The following is a 20,288-nucleotide window of genomic DNA, read 5'->3' on the forward strand; positions in this document are numbered from 1 at the left end:
ACAGCAACCTCCACCTCCTGGGTTCAAACGATTCTCCTGCTTCAGCCTCCCAAGTAGCTGGGATTACAGGCCTGCACCATCACGGCTGGCTAATTTTGTTTAGTTTTTGTTTTTGTTTTTGAGATGGAGTCTCACTCTGTCACCAGGCTGGAGTGCAGTGGCACAATCTCGGCTCACTGCAACCTCCGCCTCCTGGGTTCAAGCGATTCTCCTGCCGCAGCCTCCCAAGTAGCTGGGATTACAGGCGCACGCCACCACACCCGGCTAATTTTTGTACTTTTTTTAGTAGAGATGGGGTTTCACCACGTTGACCAGGCTGGTCTCAAACTCCTGACTTCGTGATCCACCTGCCTCCACCTCCCAAAGTGCTGGGATTACAGGCGTGAGTCACCGCGCCCGGCCTGGTCCCCCTGACTTCTCCACTCCTGTTGGCACCTCATTCGTCCTATCTCTCCTCCTCCCTCCTCATCTTCAGTCTGTCTCTCTACGTCCCCTTCCCTGCCTCACTCCACCTTCTCAGTGTCTCTGTTTCATCCCCATGCCCAGTGTTCTCTGGGCTTCCCTTTTTGGGGTGGAAGCCCCATCTCTCACCAAAGGCAATGAGCCCTATGGGAGGAAGCCCTGTGTCTTCCCACCCTCTGCTTCCCACTCAGTTTGTCTGCCTCAGCTTGTGGCTCTCTCAGCCAGGCAGCCTCCGAGTTCTCTGATTATCCCTCATACTGACAACAGCAGCACCCCAGTTTTTTTTGTTTGTTTGTTTGTTTGTTTGTTTTTTGGAGACAGGGTCTCACTTTGTCACCCAGGCTGGAGCACAGTGGCACCGTCATGGCTCACTGCAGTGTCAACCTCCCTGGCTCAAGCGATCCTCCCACCTCAGCCTCCCAGGTAGCTGGGATTACAGGTGCGCACCGCCATGCCGGTTAATTTTTGTATTTTTTGTAGATATGAGGTCTCACCATGTTTCCCAGGCTGGTCTCGAACTCCTGGACTCAAGGGATCCTCCCACCTCAGCCTCCCAAAATGCTGGGATTACAGGCGAGAGCCACCTCGCCACAGTACCCATTTATTGAGCATTTACTATCTGCTAGGAGCTGCTATACTCTTCATCCCTTTGAATCCTCACGACCTTTTTTTTTTTTTTTTTTTTTCTGAGACAGGGTCTCGTTCTATCACCCAGGCTGGAGTGATCACGGCTCACTGCAGCCGTAAACTCAGGCGATCCTTCCACCTCATGGCGCCCGGCCACCCTCTTAAATCCAGAGTTAAGGCGGATCATCACCATGGTATGGAGAAAGAAACTGAGGCCCCAGCAGGCAACATCTCAGCGTCCCTATAATCCCAAACCCCTGCCACCCTGTGGGGGATCTTGCTACCTCCCTGCCTGTCCCTGACTACCTCTCTCAGGGCCAGCCTGTCCCCCAAATCCCTGGCACTCACCTCAAAGAGGCCTTGCCGCTTGCTCAAGCTGCCCCCCTCCAAGGTCCAGAAGTAGATGTGAGATTTCCCGCAGGTGATAAGCACAGTGGGGTCCGTGGGGTGGAAGGTGGCCACCAATACAGCCTCGTTGGAGCACTTTGGGGGTGGGGGAGATTCTGAATGAAGATCTCAAAGTCCCCAAGGCTACTATACCCACCCCTCACAGGACTGCCCTGTACAGCTGTTCGGGTTGTATGCTGCACACCTGAACTTTTCCTTTTTTTTTTTCGAGAAGGAGTCTTGCTCTCTCACCCAGACTGGAGTGCAGTGGCATGATCTTGGCTCAGTGCAACCTCCGCCTCCTGAGTTCAAGCAATTCTCCTGCCTCAGCCTCCCGAGTAGCTGGGATTATAGGCACGTGCCACCACACCCAACTAATTTTTGTATTCTTAGTAGAGATGGGATTTCACCATGTTGGCCAGGCTGGTCTCGAACTCTTGACCTCGTGATCCACCTGCCTCAGCCTCCCAAAGTGTTGTGATTATAGGCGTGAGCCACCGCGCCTGGATTTTTTTTTTTTTTTTTTTTTTTGAGTAAATAAATAGAACAAAACCCAAGTTTCCTGCCCCCAGCCAGGATAGGTGTGCAACCTGAGGCAAGTATGTCTTCCCCTAACCATGCCTCATCCATAAAATAGGTCACCTTCCAGAGAGGCAAATCGAGACACCACAGGACTGCAGAGTCAGCAGCCACCTCAAACCCACCCTTCTGTTGGGCCTGGTCCACCACACCACATATCCCCACATCCTGACCAAGGCCCTATGAGGAAGATGCTACTCACCAAGGCCCTACGAGGAATATGCTACCATTATCCCCATTTTATTTTATCTATTTATTTATTTTTTTTGAGACAGGATCTCACGCTGTTGCCCAGGCTGGAGTGTAATGGTGCAATCATGGCTCACTGCAGCCTCAACCTACCAGGTTCAAGTGATCCTTCCACCTTAGCCTCCCAAGTAGCTGGGATTACAGGTGCACGCCACATCCAGCTAATTTTTTTTTAAGTGCCAGGAGTTTTTTTTGTTTTTTTGTTTTTTGTTTTTGAGACGGAGTTTAGCTCTTGTTGCCCAGGCTGGAGTGCAACGGTGCGATCTTGGCTCACTGCGACCTCCACCTCTGAGTTCAAGAGATTCTCCTGCCTCAGCCTCCCAAGTAGCTCGGATTACAGGCATGCGCCACCACGCCCAGCTAATTTTGTATTTTTAGTAGAGACAGGGTTTCTCCATGTTGGTCAGGCTGGTCTCGAACTCCCGACCTCAGGTGATCCGCATGCCTTGGCTCCCAAAGTGCTGGGATTACAGGCATGAGCCACCGCACCTGGCCTTTTTTTTTTTTTTAAGTAGAGATAGGTCTCCTTATGTTGCCCAGGCTGATCTCAAACTTCTGAGCTGAAGCAATCCTCTCATGTCGGCCTCCCAAAGTGCTAGGATTACAGGTGCGAGTCACCTTGCCCAGCCTATTATCCCCATATTATAGATGAGGCCACCGAGGCTCTGAGATGACAAGCAGCTTGCTCAAAGTCAAACAGCCAGCAAGGAGTAAAGCCAGGGCTTAAACACGGGTCTATCTCATTGCAGATTCCTAACCACTGAGCTTGGGCAAGTCCCACAGTGGCACCCAGGGGGAGAGGATGAGAAAAGTCACCTCACCTTAACATCCACCACCTTGGTCTCCTTGGCCCAGTCCCACACCGAGAGCATGTGATCATTGGATTCATCCACTGCGCACAGCAGGTTGCCCCCATTCTAAAGAGGAGGAGAGAGGAGGGGGACAGAGGCAAGGGGAGTCAGGACCCATCCTCCCCCATGCCCATCAAGGCATTCACCACACAGGCCTGTTTTAAAACCTTCAGGCTGGGCACAGTGGCTCATGCCTGTAATCATAGCACTTTGGGAGGTCTAGGTGGGAGGATCGCTTGAGCCCAGGAGTTTGAGGCCAGTCTGGGCAATATAGGGAGACCCTGTCTCTTAAACAAAACAAATTTAAATATTTAAAAAAAAAAAAAAAAAGCTGAGTGTGGTGGCTCACGCCTGTAATCCCAGCACTTTGGGAGGCCGAGGTGGGCGGATCACGAGGTCAGGAGATCAAGACCAGCCTAGCCAACATAGTAAAACCCCGTCTCTACTAAAAATACAAAAAATTAGCCAGGCATGGTGGCAGGTGCCCGTAATCCCAGCTACTTGGGAGGCTGAGGCAGGAGAATCACTTGAGCTGGGAAGCAGAGGATGCAGTGAGCCAAGATCATGCCATTGCACTCCAGCCTGGGCGACAGTGAGAGACTCGGTCTCAAAAAAAAAAAAAAAAAAAAAGACCTTCAAAGGCCCTGCCATTTTGCAGGAAACACATTAAAATACACCCTCCATTAGAAGCTGTGAAGACATCTGAAATGGTTTTCATACTATGCCTTGAAATGACTCATCCCTAAGAAACTCATCTCATTTGCCTTCAGCTATTGTTTCTCTGAAGCCAGCACCCCTAGCCAGGAATTCTTGCTGACATCATTTCATTTGCATTTACATATATATAGAATGACTGATGTAGGTGAAATTCAGCAATTAACCAAGTTGGTATTATTTTGGGTTTTTTATTTTAATTTAATTTAATTTATTTATTTATTTTTTTGAGACTGAGTCTCACTCTATTGCCCAGGCTGGAGTACAGTTGCACCATCTTGGTTCACTGCAAGCTCCGCCTCCCTGGTTCAAGCGATTCTCCTGTCTCAGCCTCTCAAGTAGCTGGCATATGCCACCACATGCCCTGCTAATTTTTGTATTTTTAGTGGAGACAGGGTTTCACCATGTTGGTCAGGCTGGTCTTGAACTCTTAACCTCTGGTGATACACCCACTTCCACCTCCCAAAGTGCTGGGATTGCAGTCATGAGCCACCTCGCCCGGCCAATGTTGGGTTTTTATGCCTTTCATTAAATACAGGTTAATTCTGATTTGGCAAGGTTTTATTTTTCCCACACCTTTGGTAACAATATAGCTTACCCCCACCCCAAGCTCTTAAACATTTCTTTAGGCCTCAGAAAACCTATGAGGCTCCAATCCAGTGCTTCTTAAGCTATCTGTGCAGAAGACTGGCTATTTTTTACTCCCTAATCCATTGAAGACCAATATTTTAATCAAATATGATACAAATGTAAAATATGATTTATATATATACATATATATTTTTAGATAGAGTCTCACTCTGTCCCCCAGGCTGGAGTGCAGTGGTGGGATCTGAGCTCACTGCAACCTCTGCCTCCCAGGTTCAAGTGATTCTCCTGCCTCTGCTTCCTGAGTAGCTGGGATTACAGGTGCCCATCACACATAGCTAATTTTTGTATATTTTTAGTAGAGATGGAGCTTCACCATGTTGACCAGGGCGGTCTCGAACTCCTGACCTCAAATGATCCACCCATCTTGGCCTCCCAAAGTGCTGGGATTACAGGCATGAACCGCATCTGACCAATTTTTATTCATTTTTTACTTTTTCAAGTCAGGGTCCTGCCATATTGCCCAGGTTGGAGTGTAGTGGTGTGATCACAGTTCACTGCAGCCTCGATCTCCTGGGCTCATTCAATCCTCCCACCTCAGCCTCCCAAGAAGCTGGGAGTACAGGCCCACACTAGTACACCCAGCTAATTAGAATTTTTTTTTTTTTTTTTTTTTTTTTTAAGATGGAGTCTCGCGCTGTCGCCCAGGCTGGAGTACAATGGCGCGATCTCGGCTCACTGCAATCTCCGCCTCCCGGGTTCAAGTGACTCTCTTGCCTCAGCCTCCCGAGTTGCTGGGATTATAGGCACCTGCCACTATGCCCAGCTAAGTTTTGTATTTTTAGTAGAGACGGGGTTTCACCATGTTGGCCAGGCTGGTCTCAAACTCCTGACCTTGTGATCCACCCGCCTCGGCCTCCCAAAGTGCTAGGATTACAGGCGTGAGCCACCATATCTGTCCTTTTTTTTTTTTTTTTGAGACGGAGTCTCGCTCTGTCGCCCAGGCTGGAGTTCAGTGGCGTGATCTCGGCTCACTGCAACCTCCCCCTCCCGGGTTCAAGCAATTCTCCTGCCTCAGCCTCCCAAGTAGCTGGGATTACAGGCGCCCGCCAACCACATCAGGCTAATTTTTGTATTTTTTTGGTAGAGACGGGTTTCACTATGTTGGCTAGGCTGGTCTCAAACTCCTGACTTCAAATGATCCTCCCACCTCAGCCTCCCAAAGTGCTGGGATTACAGGCATAAGCCACCATGCCCAGCCAAAATATGATTTTTTTACAAAAAAGCCCACAATCACACACTTGGATGTTGTGCTGCTGTCATTGCTCTCCAAATTCCTAAAGGCTTACTCTCGCTTTCTGTACTTATATCTCTGCCCGGACATGCCAAAACCCGCCTGCAAATGGGCAAGGAGCAGCTGGGCCCTAGGTACTGGGTTTAAAAATGCCTGCGAGAGCTGGCCAGGCACGGTAACTCACCCGCCCCTTGGAATGAGGCCACGCCCTCATTGTGACGTCACAGAGGCGGGCCACGCCTCTAGCAGAATTCCTAGCTCTTACCCCAAGGGACGGGTGAAAAGGTGCGGGCACTTGCCCTCCTTTTGGGGGCGAGGGGGCGGGGTTAGAGTGGGCGAAGGACTTACAGATTTGGAGAAGCCTACACAGCACACGGCTCTGTCAAACACCCCCAAGCCCAGCACGTGTAAGGTGGAGAGGGAAACTGAGTCCCAGATGCGCACGTGGGGTGGCAGCGGCTGCAGGGAAGAGAGGTTTGTTATCTTGAGGGGACCAGCTGCTTGTCCCCCACAACTGCGTCCTGCACTCTTTTCGGCTTTCCCCTCCCTTCCATTACCTTCCCTTCCTTAGTGGTGCCCGCCACTTGTCCCGTGGCGATGGTGACCATATCCGGGTGGATGGCCAAGCTGCAGAAAGGGACAGACAGACCAGGGCTCAGTGGGAAAGAGGAGGCCCAGGACATTCATTCCACAAATTGGCTGGTTCAGTTTAGTCAATAAACGTGTATTTAGTCCATTAATAGCCGTAAGCGGATGCCCTCCGGGTACGCTGGCTCAGCAGCAAGACTTAGGCCTGGGGTCTCTAACTCAAATGCCAGCAGGACGCAGGTCTGTACTTCAAATAGCGGCCAGGAGAGCACACTGATTTAAGGGGGATTACACCACCCAGCTCCAACCACGAGGAATTGTCTGGAATGCCTATTCAGTTTTTTTGTTTTTGTTTTTGTTTTCAAGAGACGGAGTCTCCCAGCACTTTGGGAGGCCAAGGCGGGCGGATCACCTGAGGTCAGGACTTCAAGATCTGCCTGGCCAACATGAGGAAACCCTGTCTCTACTAAAAGTACAAAAATTAGTGGGGCGTGGTGGCGGGCACCTGTAGTTCCAGCTACTCAGGAGACTGAGGCAGGAGAATCGCTTGAACCGAGAAGGCGGAGGTTGCAGTGAGTGGAGATAGTGCCACTAGACTCCAGCCTGGGAGACGGAGTGAGACTAGTTCTCAAAAAAAAAAAAAAGATGGAGTCTCGCTCTGTCTCCCAGGCTAGAGTGCAGTGGCAGGATCATAGCTGACTGCAGCCTCCAACCCCTGGGCTTCAGCGATCCTTCCGCCTTGGCCTCCCAAAGTGCTGGTTTTACAGGTGTGAGCCACCTCGCTGCCCAGATTTTCTTTTCTTTTTTTTTTGAGACAGAGTCTCGCTCTGTCACCCAGGCTGGAGTGCAGTGGCCAGATCTCTGCTCACTGCAAGCTCCGCCTCCTGGGTTTATGCCATTCTCCTGCCTCAGCCTCCCGAATAGCTGGGACTACAGGCGCCCATCACCACGTCCGGCTAGTTTTTTGTATTTTTTTAGTAGAGACGGGGTTTCACCATGTTAGCCAGGATGGTCTCGATCTCCTGACCTCATGATCCGCCCGTCTCGGCCTCCCAAAGTGCTGGGATTACAGGCTTGAGCCACCACGCCCGGCCTCAGATTTTCTTTTCCATTTTTTTTCTTTTTTTTTTTTTTTTTGAGACGGAGTCTCGCTCTGTCGCCCAGGCTAGAGTGCAGTGGTGTGATCTCGGCTCACTGCAAGCTCTGCCTCCTGGGGTCACGCCATTGTCCTGCCTCAGTCTCCCAAGTAGCTGGGACTACAGGTGCCCGCCACCATGCCTGGCTAATTTTTTTGTGTGATTTTAGTAGAGACGGGGTTCCACCGTGTTAGCCAAGATGGTCCCGATCTCCTGACCTCGTGATCCACCCGCCTCGGCCTCCCAAAGTGCTAGGATTACAGGTGTGAGCCACTGGACCCAGCCCCAGATTTTCAAAAGAAGGGAAAGATCCAGGAATTGAGTGAATTCACTGTCTGAATTTTTTCTGAGATAAGGCTTGCTCTTTCACCCAGGCTGGAGTGCAGTGGCTCAATCACAGCTCACTGCAGCCTTGACCTCCTGAGTTCAAATGATCCTCTCGCTTCAGCCTCCCGAGTAGCTGGGACCACAGGGGCTCACCACCACACCCAACTAAAACATCTGAAATATTGAAATATTGATATTCAATCCACATTTTCCCACTGAATTCAGCCTGAGGGCAGCTGGTGGCTTTGGAGAGGGAGCAAAGTCTTGGCCTCGCCCCAAACCCCACAGGGCGGCAATGTGAAGAGGCCTAGAGAGGCAGGGGCTGGAGCTCCACCTCCGGCCACAGCTCCCTCCTGTCCCCTCCCTCCCACATCTCACCATTTGATGTCATCGTTGTGTCCCAGGTAGTGTCGCTGCCTCTGCTCCTCCACGCTGTATAGCACAGCCACGGAGGCCACAAAGTACACTATCTCCCCGGTGGGCAGCAAATAAAGATTGGCCCGGCAGTCTCGGCCACGGTAGCCATAGCTGGAGCCACCCAGGGGTCGGTTAAGGAATGTGTCTTTTTGTTCTTGTTGTTTGTTTTCTTTTTATTTATTTATTTTTTCTTTTTTTTTGAAAAGTGGCACAATCTCAGCTCATTGCAACCTCCGACTCCCTGGTTCAAGCGATTCTCCTGCCTCAGCCTCCTGAGTATCTGGGATTACAGACACACGCCACCAAGCGCAGCTAATTTTTTTTTTTTTTTTTTTGAGACGGAGTCTTGCTCTGTCGCCCAGGCTGGAGTGCAGTGGCGCAATCTCGGCTCACTGCAAGCTCCGCTTCCCGGGTTCACGCCATTCTCCTGCCTCAGCCTCCCGAGTAGCTGGGACTACAGGCGCCCGCCACTGCGCCCGGTTAATTTTTTGTATTTTTAGTAGAGACGGGGTTTCACCGTGGTCTCGATCTCCTGACCTTGTGATCCGCCCGCCTCGGCCTCCCAAAGTGCTGGGATTACAGGCGTGAGCCACTGCGCCCGGCCTTAATTTTTATATTTTTAGTAGAGACGGGGTTTCCCCATGTTGGCCAGGATGGTCTTGATCTCCTGACCTCATGATGTGCCCGCCTCAGCCTCCCAAAGTGCTGGGATTACAGGTGTGCGCCACCACACCCGGCCGGTTTTGATTTTTTAAGATGGAGTCTGTCGCCCAGGCTGGAGTGCAGTGGCATGATCCCAGCTCACTGCAACCTCCGCCTCCCGGGTTCAAGCAATTTTCCTGTCTCAGCCTCCCAAGTAGCTGGGACTACAGGCACATGCCACCATGCCAGGCTAATTTTTGTATTTTTAATAGAGATGGAGTTTCACCATATTGGTCAGGGTGGTCTCCAACTCCTGACCTCAGGTGATCCACCCACCTTGGTTTCCCAAAGTGCTGGAATTAGAGGCATGAGCCACTGGCGCCCGGCCAAGGAATGTATTTTGCATCACACACACTGGCTGAGGACCAGACTCAACAAGCTCATTGGAATGAGGTTTTTCCGTTTCCACTCTCACCCCTGTAGTGGGCCTCCCACTCCAAAAAAAACATGTCTGTTTCCTTTGTTTTTTGTTTTTTTGATATGGAGTTTCATTCTTGTTGCCCAGCCTGGAGTGCAATGGCATGGTCTCGGCTCACGGCAACCTCCGCCTTCTGGGTTCAAGAGATTCTCCTGCCTCAGCCTCCCAAGTAGCTGGGATTACAGGTATGCGCCACCATGACTGCCTAATTTTGTATTTTTAGTAGAGACAGTATTTCTCCATATTGGTCAGGCTGGTCTCGAACTCCTGACCTCAGGTGATCCGCCCGCCTCGGCCTCCCAAAGTGCTGGGATTCTAGGTGTGAGCCACTGAGCCCAGCCTGTGTCTGTTTCTTAATCCCCTCAACTTGCAAATGTGACCTTACAAGGAAAATGGTTCTTTGCAGATATAATTATAGATCTCAAGATGAGATCATCCTGGATTATCAGAGTGACCCCTAAATCCGATCACAAGTGTCCTTATAAACGACAGAAGAGGCAACCTCAATCTGCTGGGCTTAAGTGATCCTCCTGCCTCCGCTTCCCAAATAGCTGAGACTACAGGCATGCACCACCATGCCCAGCTAATTTTTTATATATTTTTTGTAAAGATGCAGTCTCGCCATGTTGCCCAGGCTGGTCTCAAACTCCTGGGCTCAAGCAATCCACTTGTCTTGGCCTCCTAAAGTGCTGGGATTATAGGCATGAGCCACTACACCCAGCCTGCATGGCTAATTTTTAAAAAAATTGTTGTAGAGATGGGATCTCGCTTTGCTGCCCAGGCTGATAGTTATCTGGTTTATTTGTTAAACTGCTCATATTCCCCGATAAGACTGTGAGTTCCATGGTGGCTGAGATTGGGCTGTTCTTTTCATTTCTGTATCTCCTCCTCCAGGAAGCCCTCCATGACCCCAGGCTGGGTCAGCCCCATCCCTTTGGATTCCCCATCCCAGCCTTGCACACTCTGGGTTGTCACTCTCAACGAGTCTGTTCCCATGCTAGACTGTATGCCCCAGGAGGGCAGGTGGATGCTGTCATGGTCAGCACTGGGTCCCCAGCCCTATGTCGCAGATGTTCAGAAAATATCTGAATGGGCCAAACACGGTGGCTCACGCCTGTAATCTCAGCACTTTGGGAGGCCGAGGCAGGTGGATCGCTTGAGGTCAGGAGTCCGAGACCAGCCTGGCCAACATGGCGAAACCCTGTCTTGACTAAAAAAAAAAAAAAACACACAAAAAAAATTAGCCAGGCATGGTGGCGCATGCCACCCAGCTGCTCGGGTGGCTGAGGCAGGAGAATGGCTTGAACCCAGGAGGTGGAGATTGTAGTGAGCCAAGATCGTGCCACTGCACTCCAGCCTGGCTGCCTCAAAAACAATAAAATATCCGAATGATTGTCAGTACACATATACCCTGACCCAGTGGAAACTGCTCTGCCCTGCAGTCACTGCAGAGGGGAGCAATCTGAGGTCCACGCTTTTGCAGTCTCAGCCACCTCTCATCAGATGCTTATCAAGCCCCACTGGCAGGACATTCGGGACAGACTCCAGGGGACGTTTCCAGCTGCCTCGAGAAGGCTCTGGGCTCCCAGAAGGCCAGGCCATTTCACCAACCACCCTGTCTCCTCCAAAGAGTAAACCAAGGCTCAGAGAGAAGCAGACACGGACCGGATTCCTGGGGTGTGGACTCCAAGCTCAGTAGGCTTTTAGGAAAAAGTTTGAGTCCCAGAATCAGGATTCTTGTCCCTATCTATAATCTCAGTTTCCGTATCTGGAAAGGGGGGTATAATAATTTCCAAACTGTAGGCCTCGGAGAGCTCTCGGAGGCCACTAGTTGTAAAAAAACAAATTCATACCTGGAATAACTTAGAACAGTGTCTGTCACATAGTAAGTGCTTGAGTTATTATTATTTTGAATTTTTTGTTTTGTTTTGTTTTGTTTTTGAGACAGGGTCTCACTCTGTTGTCCAGGCTGGAGTGCAATGGTACAATCATGGCTCACTGCAACCTCGACCTCCCAGGCTCAAGTGATCCTCCCACCTCAGCCTCCAGAGTAGCTGGGAATCACAGGAGCATGCCAGCATGTCTGCCTATTTTTTTTTTTTTTTTTTTTTGAGATGGAGTTTTGCTCTTGTGGCCCAGGCCAGAGAGCAATGGGGCAATCTCGGCTCACTGTAACCTCTGCCTCCTGGGTTCAAGCGATTCTCCTGTCTCAGTCTCCCGAGTAGCTGGGTTTACAGGCACATGCAACCACGCTCGGCTAATTTTTGTTTTTTTGTTTTTTTTTTTTTTTTTGAGACGGAGTCTCGCTCTGTCGCCCAGGCTGAAGTGCAGTGGCCGGATCTCAGCTCACTGCAAGCTCCGCCTCCTGGGTTCACACCATTCTCCTGCCTCAGCCTCCCGAGTAGCTGGGACTACAGGCGCCCGCCACCTCGCCCGGCTAGTTTTTTGTATTTTTTAGTAGAGACGGGGTTTCACTGTGTTAGCCAGGATGGTCTCGATCTCCTGACCTCGTGATCCATCCGTCTCGGCCTCCCAAAGTGCTGGGATTACAGGCTTGAGCCACCGCGCCCAGCCAATTTTTGTATTTTTAATAGAGACGGGATTTCATCATATTGGTCAGGCTGGTCTCAAACTCAACCTCAGGTGATCCTCCCGCCTCGGCCATGAAATTCATTTTTCAGAGAAGGCAATTAACACACAGAGTCAAGGCGACTTTTCCAGGGTCACGCAGCCAGCTACCGGCTGGACTGGGGTTTGATCCCATCTCTGTCAGACTCCAAAACCCGGGCTCCCAGCCATTCCCAACTCATTGTTGCTCAAATGCACCATTCCCACTCTGGTCACACAGCCCTTGAACGTGCTGTACCTTTTTTTGTGTGTTGCCCAGGCGGGTCCCAAACTCCTGGCCTCAAACGATCCTCCCATCTCAGCCTCCCAAAGTGCTGGGATTACAGGCCTAAGCTGCCTTGACCGCCTTTCTATTTCCTCTTGAAGAGATGGGAGCACTGAGGGGATTCCAGAAAAGGATACACCCAGTCCAGCTTGAGCCGGCAAGAAGGCAGCTCCGAGCGTGTGTCCAGGCTGTAGGTGGGTGCCAGCTCATCTGGGATCAGCATGGGCACAGGGCGGCCCCTCAGGAACATTTTCACGGAGCCATCCTCTGCCAGGACACCCCCAGAGGTCAGGCACTGACACCAGTCCCATCCCTATTCCCTCTCCTCTTCCAGCTTTTTTTTTTTAAAGGCAAGGAAACTGAGGCCAGAAAGGCAAAGACCCAGTAGCCAGGATTCCTGACCTCTGGCTCCAGCCTGTCACCCCAGCAAGCAAGCTTCCACCAAGCCCTTCCCCATCTCCCCACTCACCCACACTGAAGATAACTTCTTTGGTTTTGCTGTCAGGAAAGGACAAAGAAAAACAAAAGGTCTTAGCAGTCAGGTCAGAAAAGGGGAGAAACCATTCCTCCTCCCCACCGCTCCCCGGAGGTCTCCGATGAAAACGGGGCCGAGTAAGGGGCAGAGCGCTGCCTCTCTGCAGGCCGTGTGCTTTGCTCGGTTGATCTTGCAGAGCCTAAGACACAGGCCCAGAGAGGCAGTGATCGCCAAAGATCACACAGCACGAAGCGGCAGGGACGCGATCCTGAAAGAAGGGAGTCACCAAGGAACCTTCCCTCCTAATCAGCACGGTGCTCCCAACGCCCCCAACCCGCAGTCCCCCAGCACCCCAAACGTCAAGCAGCGGGAGAAACCTGGAGAGTTTAAGGGAAGGGGCGTGTCCCCACGCCGGCCTGGGCCCCAGGAGATGGGGGAGACCTGAGATCTAAGCCCCGGGAGCGCGGAGAGGAGATGGGGGGTCGTCTGCAAAAGGGTCTCACCCAGCTCCAAAGCTACTCATGGCGGCGGCTGGCGGAGCTTCAGGGCCGGGGGTGGAGCCGGGACCGGCTCTGCCGCTTCCGGCCCTGGGAGGCGCCCGGACCGCCGCGCCCCTGCCCCGCCCTCCACGGCCGCCCCTGGAGCCGGAGGGTCCCACCGGGTCACACATCCAGGATTGTGGACTCCCGATCCCAGGTTCTTTCAGGGTGGGTGAGGGAGAGTGGTTGAGAAGACGGACTCCGGAGCGCGCCTTCTTGAGTTAAAACCCCCGTTCTGCTAATTCCTAGTAGTGTACATGGGTCGTCCAACCTCTGCCTCGGTTTCCTCATTTTAAAAATGGGGATAATAACAGTACCCGGCCAGGCGCGGTGGCTCACGCCTGTAATCCCAGCACTTTAGGAGGCCGAGGCGGACGGATCATCTGAGGTCAGGAGTTCAAGACCAGCCTGGCCAATGTGGTGAAACCCCATCTCTACTAAAAATACAAAACTTAGCAGGGTGTGGTGGCTGGCGCCTGTAATCCCAGCTACTTGGAAGGCTGAAGCAGGAAAATCATTCGAACTAGGGAGGCGGAGGTTACAGTGAGCTAAGATTGTGCCATTGTGCTCCAGCCTGGGCAACAAGAGCAAGACTCTGTCTCTAAATAAATAAATAAATAAAGATAACCCACACCTCCAGGGGATAGTTGAGAGGATGAAATTGGTTAATTATTGGGAAGTGCCTGGAGTATACATGACGCTGTATTTGTGTTTGCTATGTTTGAGCAGAGTTGAAATGTGCAACTTTTGACCTTGGTCTTGCCCTTGCGTGGCCTCCTAGCTCTGACCACGCCCACTACACCATAACTCCAGGTTTAGGGTGATTTTTATTTTGTTTTGTTTTTGATACAGTGTGTTGCTCTGTCGACCAGGCTGGAGTACAATGGCGTGATCATGGCTCACTGAAACCTTGAATTTCCTAGGCTCAAGTGATCCTCCCGCTGCAGCCTCCCAAGTAGCTGGGTCGACAAGCTCAGGCCAGCACGTACGGCTATTTTCTCTCTCTCTCTCTCTCTCTCTTTTGTTTTTGTTTTTTGTTTTTTATTTGTTTGTTTTAACTGAGTCTCGCTCTGTTGCCGGGCTGGAGTGCAGTGGCGCGATCTCGGCTCACTGCAACCTCCGCCTTCCGGGTTGAAGTGATTCTCCTGCCTCAGCCTCCCGAGTAACTGGGACTACAGGCACGCGCCACCACGCCCAGCTAATTTTTGTATTTTTAATAGAGAAGGGGTTTCACCATGTTGGCCAGGATGGAGATCTTGTGAAACACCCGCGTAGGCCTCCCAAAGTGCTGGTATTACATGCGTGAGCCACCACGCCAGGCCTAATTTATTTTCATTTTTAGTAAAGACGAGGGCTCGCTATGTTGCCCAGCCTGGTCTCGAACTCCTGAGCTCAAACGATGATCCCGCCTCCGCCTCCCAAACTGCTAGAATTATAACCTCAGGTTTTTACTCGGTCCAGATCTTCAGTATGGCCCCGCCTCTGGAGTTGACCACGCCTGTCATTCTGATCTCAACCACCTGCTCCCTTCTAACCCTGTCCCTGAGTTGACTCAGTCGCTTGAGAATTGACTGCTACCTCCCCGCAAAGCTCCTTCTCCGGCCCGCCAGGCATTCTGACTACGTCCATTTTCTTTTTTTTTTTTTTTTTTTTGAGATGGAGTCTCGCTCTGTCGCCCAGGCTGGAGTGCAGTGGCCGGATCTCAGCTCACTGCAAGCTCCGCCTCCCGGGTTTATGCCATTCTCCTGCCTCAGCCTCCCGAGTAGCTGGGACTACAGGCGCCCGCCTCCAGGCCCGGCTAGTTTTTTGTATTTTTTAGTAGAGACGGGGTTTCACTGTGCTAGCCAGGATGGTCTGGATCTCCTGACCTCGTGATCCGCCTCGTGATTACAGGCTTGAGCCACCGCGCCCGGCCTTCGTCCATTTTCACGTACTCCTTAGTTGAGTACCTTCGAGGCCTCCAAGTTGGCTCCACCTCTTGCATTTGACCACGCCCCTACGGCCCCGCATAACCTTTAAACCACGCCCTTTTCCACCAGGCAGTGTCCCCTGATTTTGATGTCAAGGCTTCTGGAATCTGGCATGCCTCCACCTGGTCTCAGCCTCTGTTACCCCGTACCCTAGGTTTTAATTTCTCCCAGGCGAACACTCTGGCCGCACCCTTAAATTTCTCAGACTCCCTCTTTCCTTGCAGAAACTCAGTGGCTGCTCCCTTGACTTCATCCCTGAAACTCAACGGGACCTCTCCTTTACTTTAATAACCACGTCCATAAGCCAAGCTCCTCCCTGACTTCCTCGCCCTGTAGACCTGACTGTCCAGCTCCTAAAAACTCTCGCCACGCCCCTCAAATATTGACTCCGCCCTCCCAGACCTTCCTCTGTTACCGTGCCACCTCAAGATTGGTCCTTCCAAGGCTCTGGCACTGTCCCCGCATTTGAACCAGCTGGCCCCACTCTAGGTTACGACCTCGTGGCCTGGGGCATGACTACATTTCTCGACCACTTCCTCCTTATCTCTTTCTGCTGCTTGACGCCGTCCCAGTCCTTACCCTTCCTTTTTGGCGCTACAGTTGCTGCTGGAGGATGTGGTCCGGCTGCGGGGGTCCTCGCGGCGCACCGAGGCCAGGCGCTCTGGTGACAAGTAGCGGCGGACACTGCTAAAAGAGAGCACACAGTTGGGGGCAGAGCCTTCGAGGCCAGCAGGCAAGTGCCGTGAGCGGGCGACATCCTCCCTGCACCTTCTGCTGCTGAAGCTCAGGCAAACAAACCACCTCTGTCTCCCACGAGGTCTTGGAAGAGGCTGGGGGTCCCGGCCTTGTGCCTTACCTGCGCCCGGAGGTCGCCTCCTTCTTGGGAGAGGATGGGGACGTGGCATAGCCACCCACGCGCCGCGGGGGTCCCGAGCCATTAAGGGGCGTCCTGGTGGGAAGGCCTTTCAAGAGCTGACACACTGGAGGGACGGGGACAGAAGAGGGTGAGTATGAGGACCAGGCCCCGGTCCTCCCCATCCCACCCCTCCAGTCTAACGGGGATACCCGAGGCAGTGGTGCCTAAGCGCGGAGGCGCCCGGCCCTTGGGGGTGCCCCGCGCGCGGAGCGCAGCTCCCTGTTCTTCGCACGCCCGCAGGCGACGCAGAGCATCCGCCAGCGCCGCCTTTAGGACCGCCAGCTCGTCTTCCTGTAACTGCAGCCGCTGCTCCAGCGCCGACACGCGGTCGTCCACTTCCATACCGCTCGTGCCCGACAAATTGTCATCTGGAAGACGGGGGAGTGCCGGCTGCAGGGCCACCCAGGAGCTCCAGTACCCAACGGGTCCCTCCCGCCTTCCTGGGTCTAAGCGAGGGGGCCAGCCACGCCCCTTTCCTGTCCCGCTACCTGGGGCTGGGACACTTGGAGATGGGCCAAGGAAGAGGACTCTGAAGGGGGAAGGAAATCCCCACCGCTCTCCAACCCATCCCCACACTCCTCTCTGCTGCAGCGCGCTGGCCCTGTGACCTTGGGGAAGTCCCTTCCCTCTTATTTTCTAAGATTCTGTGAACCCAGGAGCCTCTCGCTCTGGCTTTAAGATTCTATGACTAAGATGTGGCCAGGCACGGTGGCTCACGCATGTAACCCTAGCACTTTGGGAGGCCGAGGCGGGCGGATCACGAGGTCAGGAGATCGAGACCATCCTGGCCAACACGGTGAAACCCTGTCTCTACTAAAATACAAAAAGAAAAAGAAAAAAAAAATTAGCCGGGCGTGGTGGCGTGTGGCTGTAGGCCCAGCTGCTCTGGAGGCTGAGACAGGGAAATCACTTGAACCCGGGGGGTCAGAGGTTGCCATGAGTCAAGATCACGCCACTGCACTCCCACTCCAGCCTGGCGACAGAGCGAGACTCCGTCTCAAAAAAAAAAAAAAAAAAAAAAAAAGATTCTATGACTAAGACTTTAAGTATCTATGAGTGATAAGAGCATTTGCAAAATGACACACTAACCTACTCCTAATGACACTAAAGTTCTAGAATTGATCCCCAACATCCTCCGACGAAGATGATGTTATGAATTCCAACGTCTCTTCACTGTTTCTAAGACTTTCCCAGTCAAAAGGTCATGCCTAGCCTCCCCATGTTCCCTCCTCTCCTCACCCTGGGGTTCGACCCTAGAGCCAGCTGCAAGGACAGAGCTTCGGCGGCCCCTGGCGGCGGATTTGGGGGTTGCAGGCAGCGCATCGCAGACCCAGAAGACCCAAGGGAGAATGCAGACGGGGATGACACCTAAACTCTTCCCCAGCAGGCATTCCTCTTTTCTGTTTTCCTTCTTTATTTCGCCTCTACCCCGAGCCCCAGATTTGGCTCTCCAGCCTATGGATGCAACCAAAATGACTCCCCGAGTGGCCCCCCCAACCCCGCTCATTTTCCCAAAGTGGGAGGGGCGGAGACCCAAGGGGTCCCTCTCCCTCTTTTCCCCCAGAATACTCATACCCAGACTCATTGCTGACCACAACCAAGGAAGCCCTGGTTCCCAACCTGGTGGAAGTAAAGGTGGTAGCTTAGACAGGGACAGGGCGTGGAGCTCGCACCTGCCATCCCGCGTCCATAGGCCGCCCAACTGGCCCTCTGGGCTCCGCAGTGCAGCCGCCGCTCCTCCCTCCTCCCCGCCGTAGCCCAATCGCCTGCCGAGGCTTGTCCGCCCTGCCCCCAACTCAGCGCCTCCCAGGTCCGGTGCCTGGACCTGCAGTGGGAGGTGGGAGCCTCCTGAGGTCAGAAGGAGTGAGCCGTCAGCACTTAGAACTCATAACAGTGGGAAACCTCTAGGGGTCTTGTTGGCATCAAGTTTTGCAAACGGGAAACTAAGGAAGGAGGCTAGCAGGAGTGTGCAGAGACACGCCAAAGATCACCCAGCCAGTAGGTGGGGGCGGGGGACCCAGTCACCTCCTTTGCTCAGCCTGGTCCTACCTACCATTAATAATACGACCAGAAAAAAATGGCATCTGATACCGTGAGCTTACATGTGCCAGGCGCTGCTCACACAAAACACTTAGCGCGTTCCTGGCTCATGTTGATGCTCGATAAATCCAGAATAGGATTAACTATTTTTATGATACCTAATGCTTTTGGCAACTCTAGTAGTCGTAGTGGCATAATCCATTTTAGGAGGAGAGGAGGAGGAAGGGTACTGAAGCCCAGAAAGGTGACGTTACTTGTTACATGCACACACAGCCGATCAATGGAAGAACCCATACTCAACCCAGGAATGGCCACCCTGTCATTCTGGCTCTTAGAGGGACAGAGGAGGACAAAATAAGCATTCTGGGTCCCCTGCTAATTCCAGTGGTCCCTGGCACTAGGGTGTGTGCCCAGAGGGCTGAACCTCCAAACTGAGTTAAATAGAGGTGCTTTCATCTTGACACTTGTGCCCCACCCAGAGCGGCCAGTTGCACTGTCAGGCCTTGGCCAGCCCATCCTGCCAACCCCCACACCTCCACCATCCCCATCCCTGTGACTCAAGCCCTCTGCTCCCTCCTGACCATCCCCCCATCCTCAGCCCTTTTTCCCAGAGACCAGGCCTCACTTCCCACTTTTCCCTCCCAACTCCCCTCTTCTCCTATCTCCCTTCACCTGAGCCTGACACCCACAGTGGCCCTTCTGGTATCACACGCATTTGTCTAGGGAGAAGGGATGGTCCTAATGCACGGGAGGGCCAGAGCCAGAGGATTTCGGAGGTATCCTAAAGGCAAAGTCCTCTGACTGTCCCTTTCCAGTCCCACACTCTGCCCTCAACTCAACACCAAATCCATCCCCACCCCCTCTGTCTGTCCCCCTGCTAGGGAGATAGAGGAGCGTTCCAGAAGCTTGAAGGGAGAAAGGGCAGAGTTCCAGGCCCAGTCGACTCCCAGGTCCTTCCCCCTTCCAATCCCTGGTTCTTTGGTGTTCTGCCCTTCTCTCCTCTCCGTCTAGCCACCTCTGGAGTAGCGGAGGATCCAAGTGGATGGGGGGCTGGGATCTGGGTTTTGGGAGCCAGGGACCTTCTCTTGGGTCAGGGTGCTGCTGAGGGAGAGGAAAGGGGGATCTTCAGCAAGGGAGGGGGATGGGGACTTGGAAGGAGGAGGTTGGGGCAAGAAGAGATGGGTCCAGCCTTGGGCGGGGCCAAGGTCGGAACTGAGGAGGGGTCTCACCGTTGCAGTATTGCAGCAGCGAGGACGTGTCGTACAGGCCGCAGAAGGCCGGGCCGCGCTCCGCCATCGTCCCACCACAGCCACCGCCGGCCCCCCCGGTCCCAGCTCGGGCCCGGTCCCCCCCACCAGGCCCTGCCTCCCGTTGCCATAGCAACGCCCTTCGTTCCAGCATCCCCAGCTCAGCTTGCCTGGCATCAGGCGGCCGGCGCCGGGCCTGGCGCTGGGGTCATCCCCCAGGATGCCCAGAAAGGGGGGTAGGACACCCCCTGCCAAGCCCCCCAACACAATCCTCGGGCCAGGATTGGCTGCGCCCAGATCCCCCTAGGTACCGTCTGGTCCCGCCCACAACCAGAGTGTTTTCTCTCTAGACCCCCCTCCTCGCCGTTTCAGAACCAATGAGAGACTGTCGCGCAGGGCCTTCCACCAATAGGGATGCAGAGGGATTGGAAGGGGCAAGGCCTCTCCTGCTTTCAGCCTGAAGCGCAGCCCCGAGCTCCGGGAGGAGGATGGGTTGGAGGTAGTCACTCCCCTATCCCCAAAACCTTCTCTTCAGATTTTCATTGGATTTTCCAAAAGCTCCCTCCTTAAGACCAGGGCCCGAACTTACAGCCCCAAACCCGCTCAGGGAGCTCTTGTTTATTACATCTAGGCCCACCCCCAGGCTCTTAGCCCCACCCCCGGAATCTTGCGGGTGCTAAAGTTTTATTCTTGCCCACAGAATCATTAGCACCGCCCCCTGAACCTCCAAGGGTTTATAGTATAGTACTTCTCCAGAGCTCTGGACAGGACCTTCTTATAGGATTAGTTCCGCCCTCGGAATTTAAACCCCTCCCCCCGCGGTCTGTTAGTCCCTCCCCAACCTTCCCCACCACTCTGTCTGCGGCCCC

At 53.2% G+C, this 20,288-nt stretch overlaps 1 protein-coding gene and 1 long non-coding RNA gene across 10 annotated transcripts in view; one reads left to right on the top strand and one right to left on the bottom strand.

The window, feature by feature from the left end:
• EML2 (echinoderm microtubule associated protein like 2) overlaps positions 1-19,756 on the bottom strand; it is a 38,457-nt gene extending 18,701 nt beyond the window's left edge. For 2 of the 9 annotated variants that reach the window (XR_003116911.1, XM_025368232.1), the window contains exons 1-11: positions 19,402-19,756; positions 16,282-16,500; positions 16,073-16,196; positions 15,796-15,900; positions 12,702-12,730; positions 12,370-12,499; positions 8,181-8,330; positions 6,309-6,378; positions 6,100-6,210; positions 3,126-3,221; positions 1,438-1,572 (exon numbers count right to left, since the gene is read on the bottom strand). Coding sequence is in view for 8 of the 9 variants with exons in the window: in XM_025368232.1 (XP_025224017.1) it covers positions 1,438-1,572; positions 3,126-3,221; positions 6,100-6,210; positions 6,309-6,378; positions 8,181-8,330; positions 12,370-12,499; positions 12,702-12,730; positions 15,796-15,900; positions 16,073-16,196; positions 16,282-16,500; positions 19,402-19,573 (1,341 nt within the window). In the remaining variant the exon portion in view is untranslated. Of the gene's footprint in view, positions 1-1,437; positions 1,573-3,125; positions 3,222-6,099; positions 6,211-6,308; positions 6,379-8,180; positions 8,365-12,343; positions 12,500-12,701; positions 12,731-13,148; positions 13,282-15,795; positions 15,904-16,072; positions 16,197-16,281; positions 16,501-17,707; positions 17,863-19,401 lie in introns of those variants that run through there. The other 7 variants (XM_025368231.1, XM_025368233.1, XM_025368234.1 and 4 more) reach the window with 7 other exon arrangements.
• LOC112613067 lies at positions 16,040-16,978 on the top strand. Its single transcript, XR_003116912.1, has 2 exons — positions 16,040-16,220; positions 16,373-16,978. It is a non-coding gene; the product is annotated as an uncharacterized LOC112613067 (long non-coding RNA).
• Positions 19,757-20,288: the final 532 nt, after the last annotated feature.

This window comes from Theropithecus gelada, chromosome 19, assembly GCF_003255815.1.
Source record: "Theropithecus gelada isolate Dixy chromosome 19, Tgel_1.0, whole genome shotgun sequence".
In the NCBI taxonomy this organism is placed as follows: domain Eukaryota; kingdom Metazoa; phylum Chordata; class Mammalia; order Primates; family Cercopithecidae; genus Theropithecus; species Theropithecus gelada.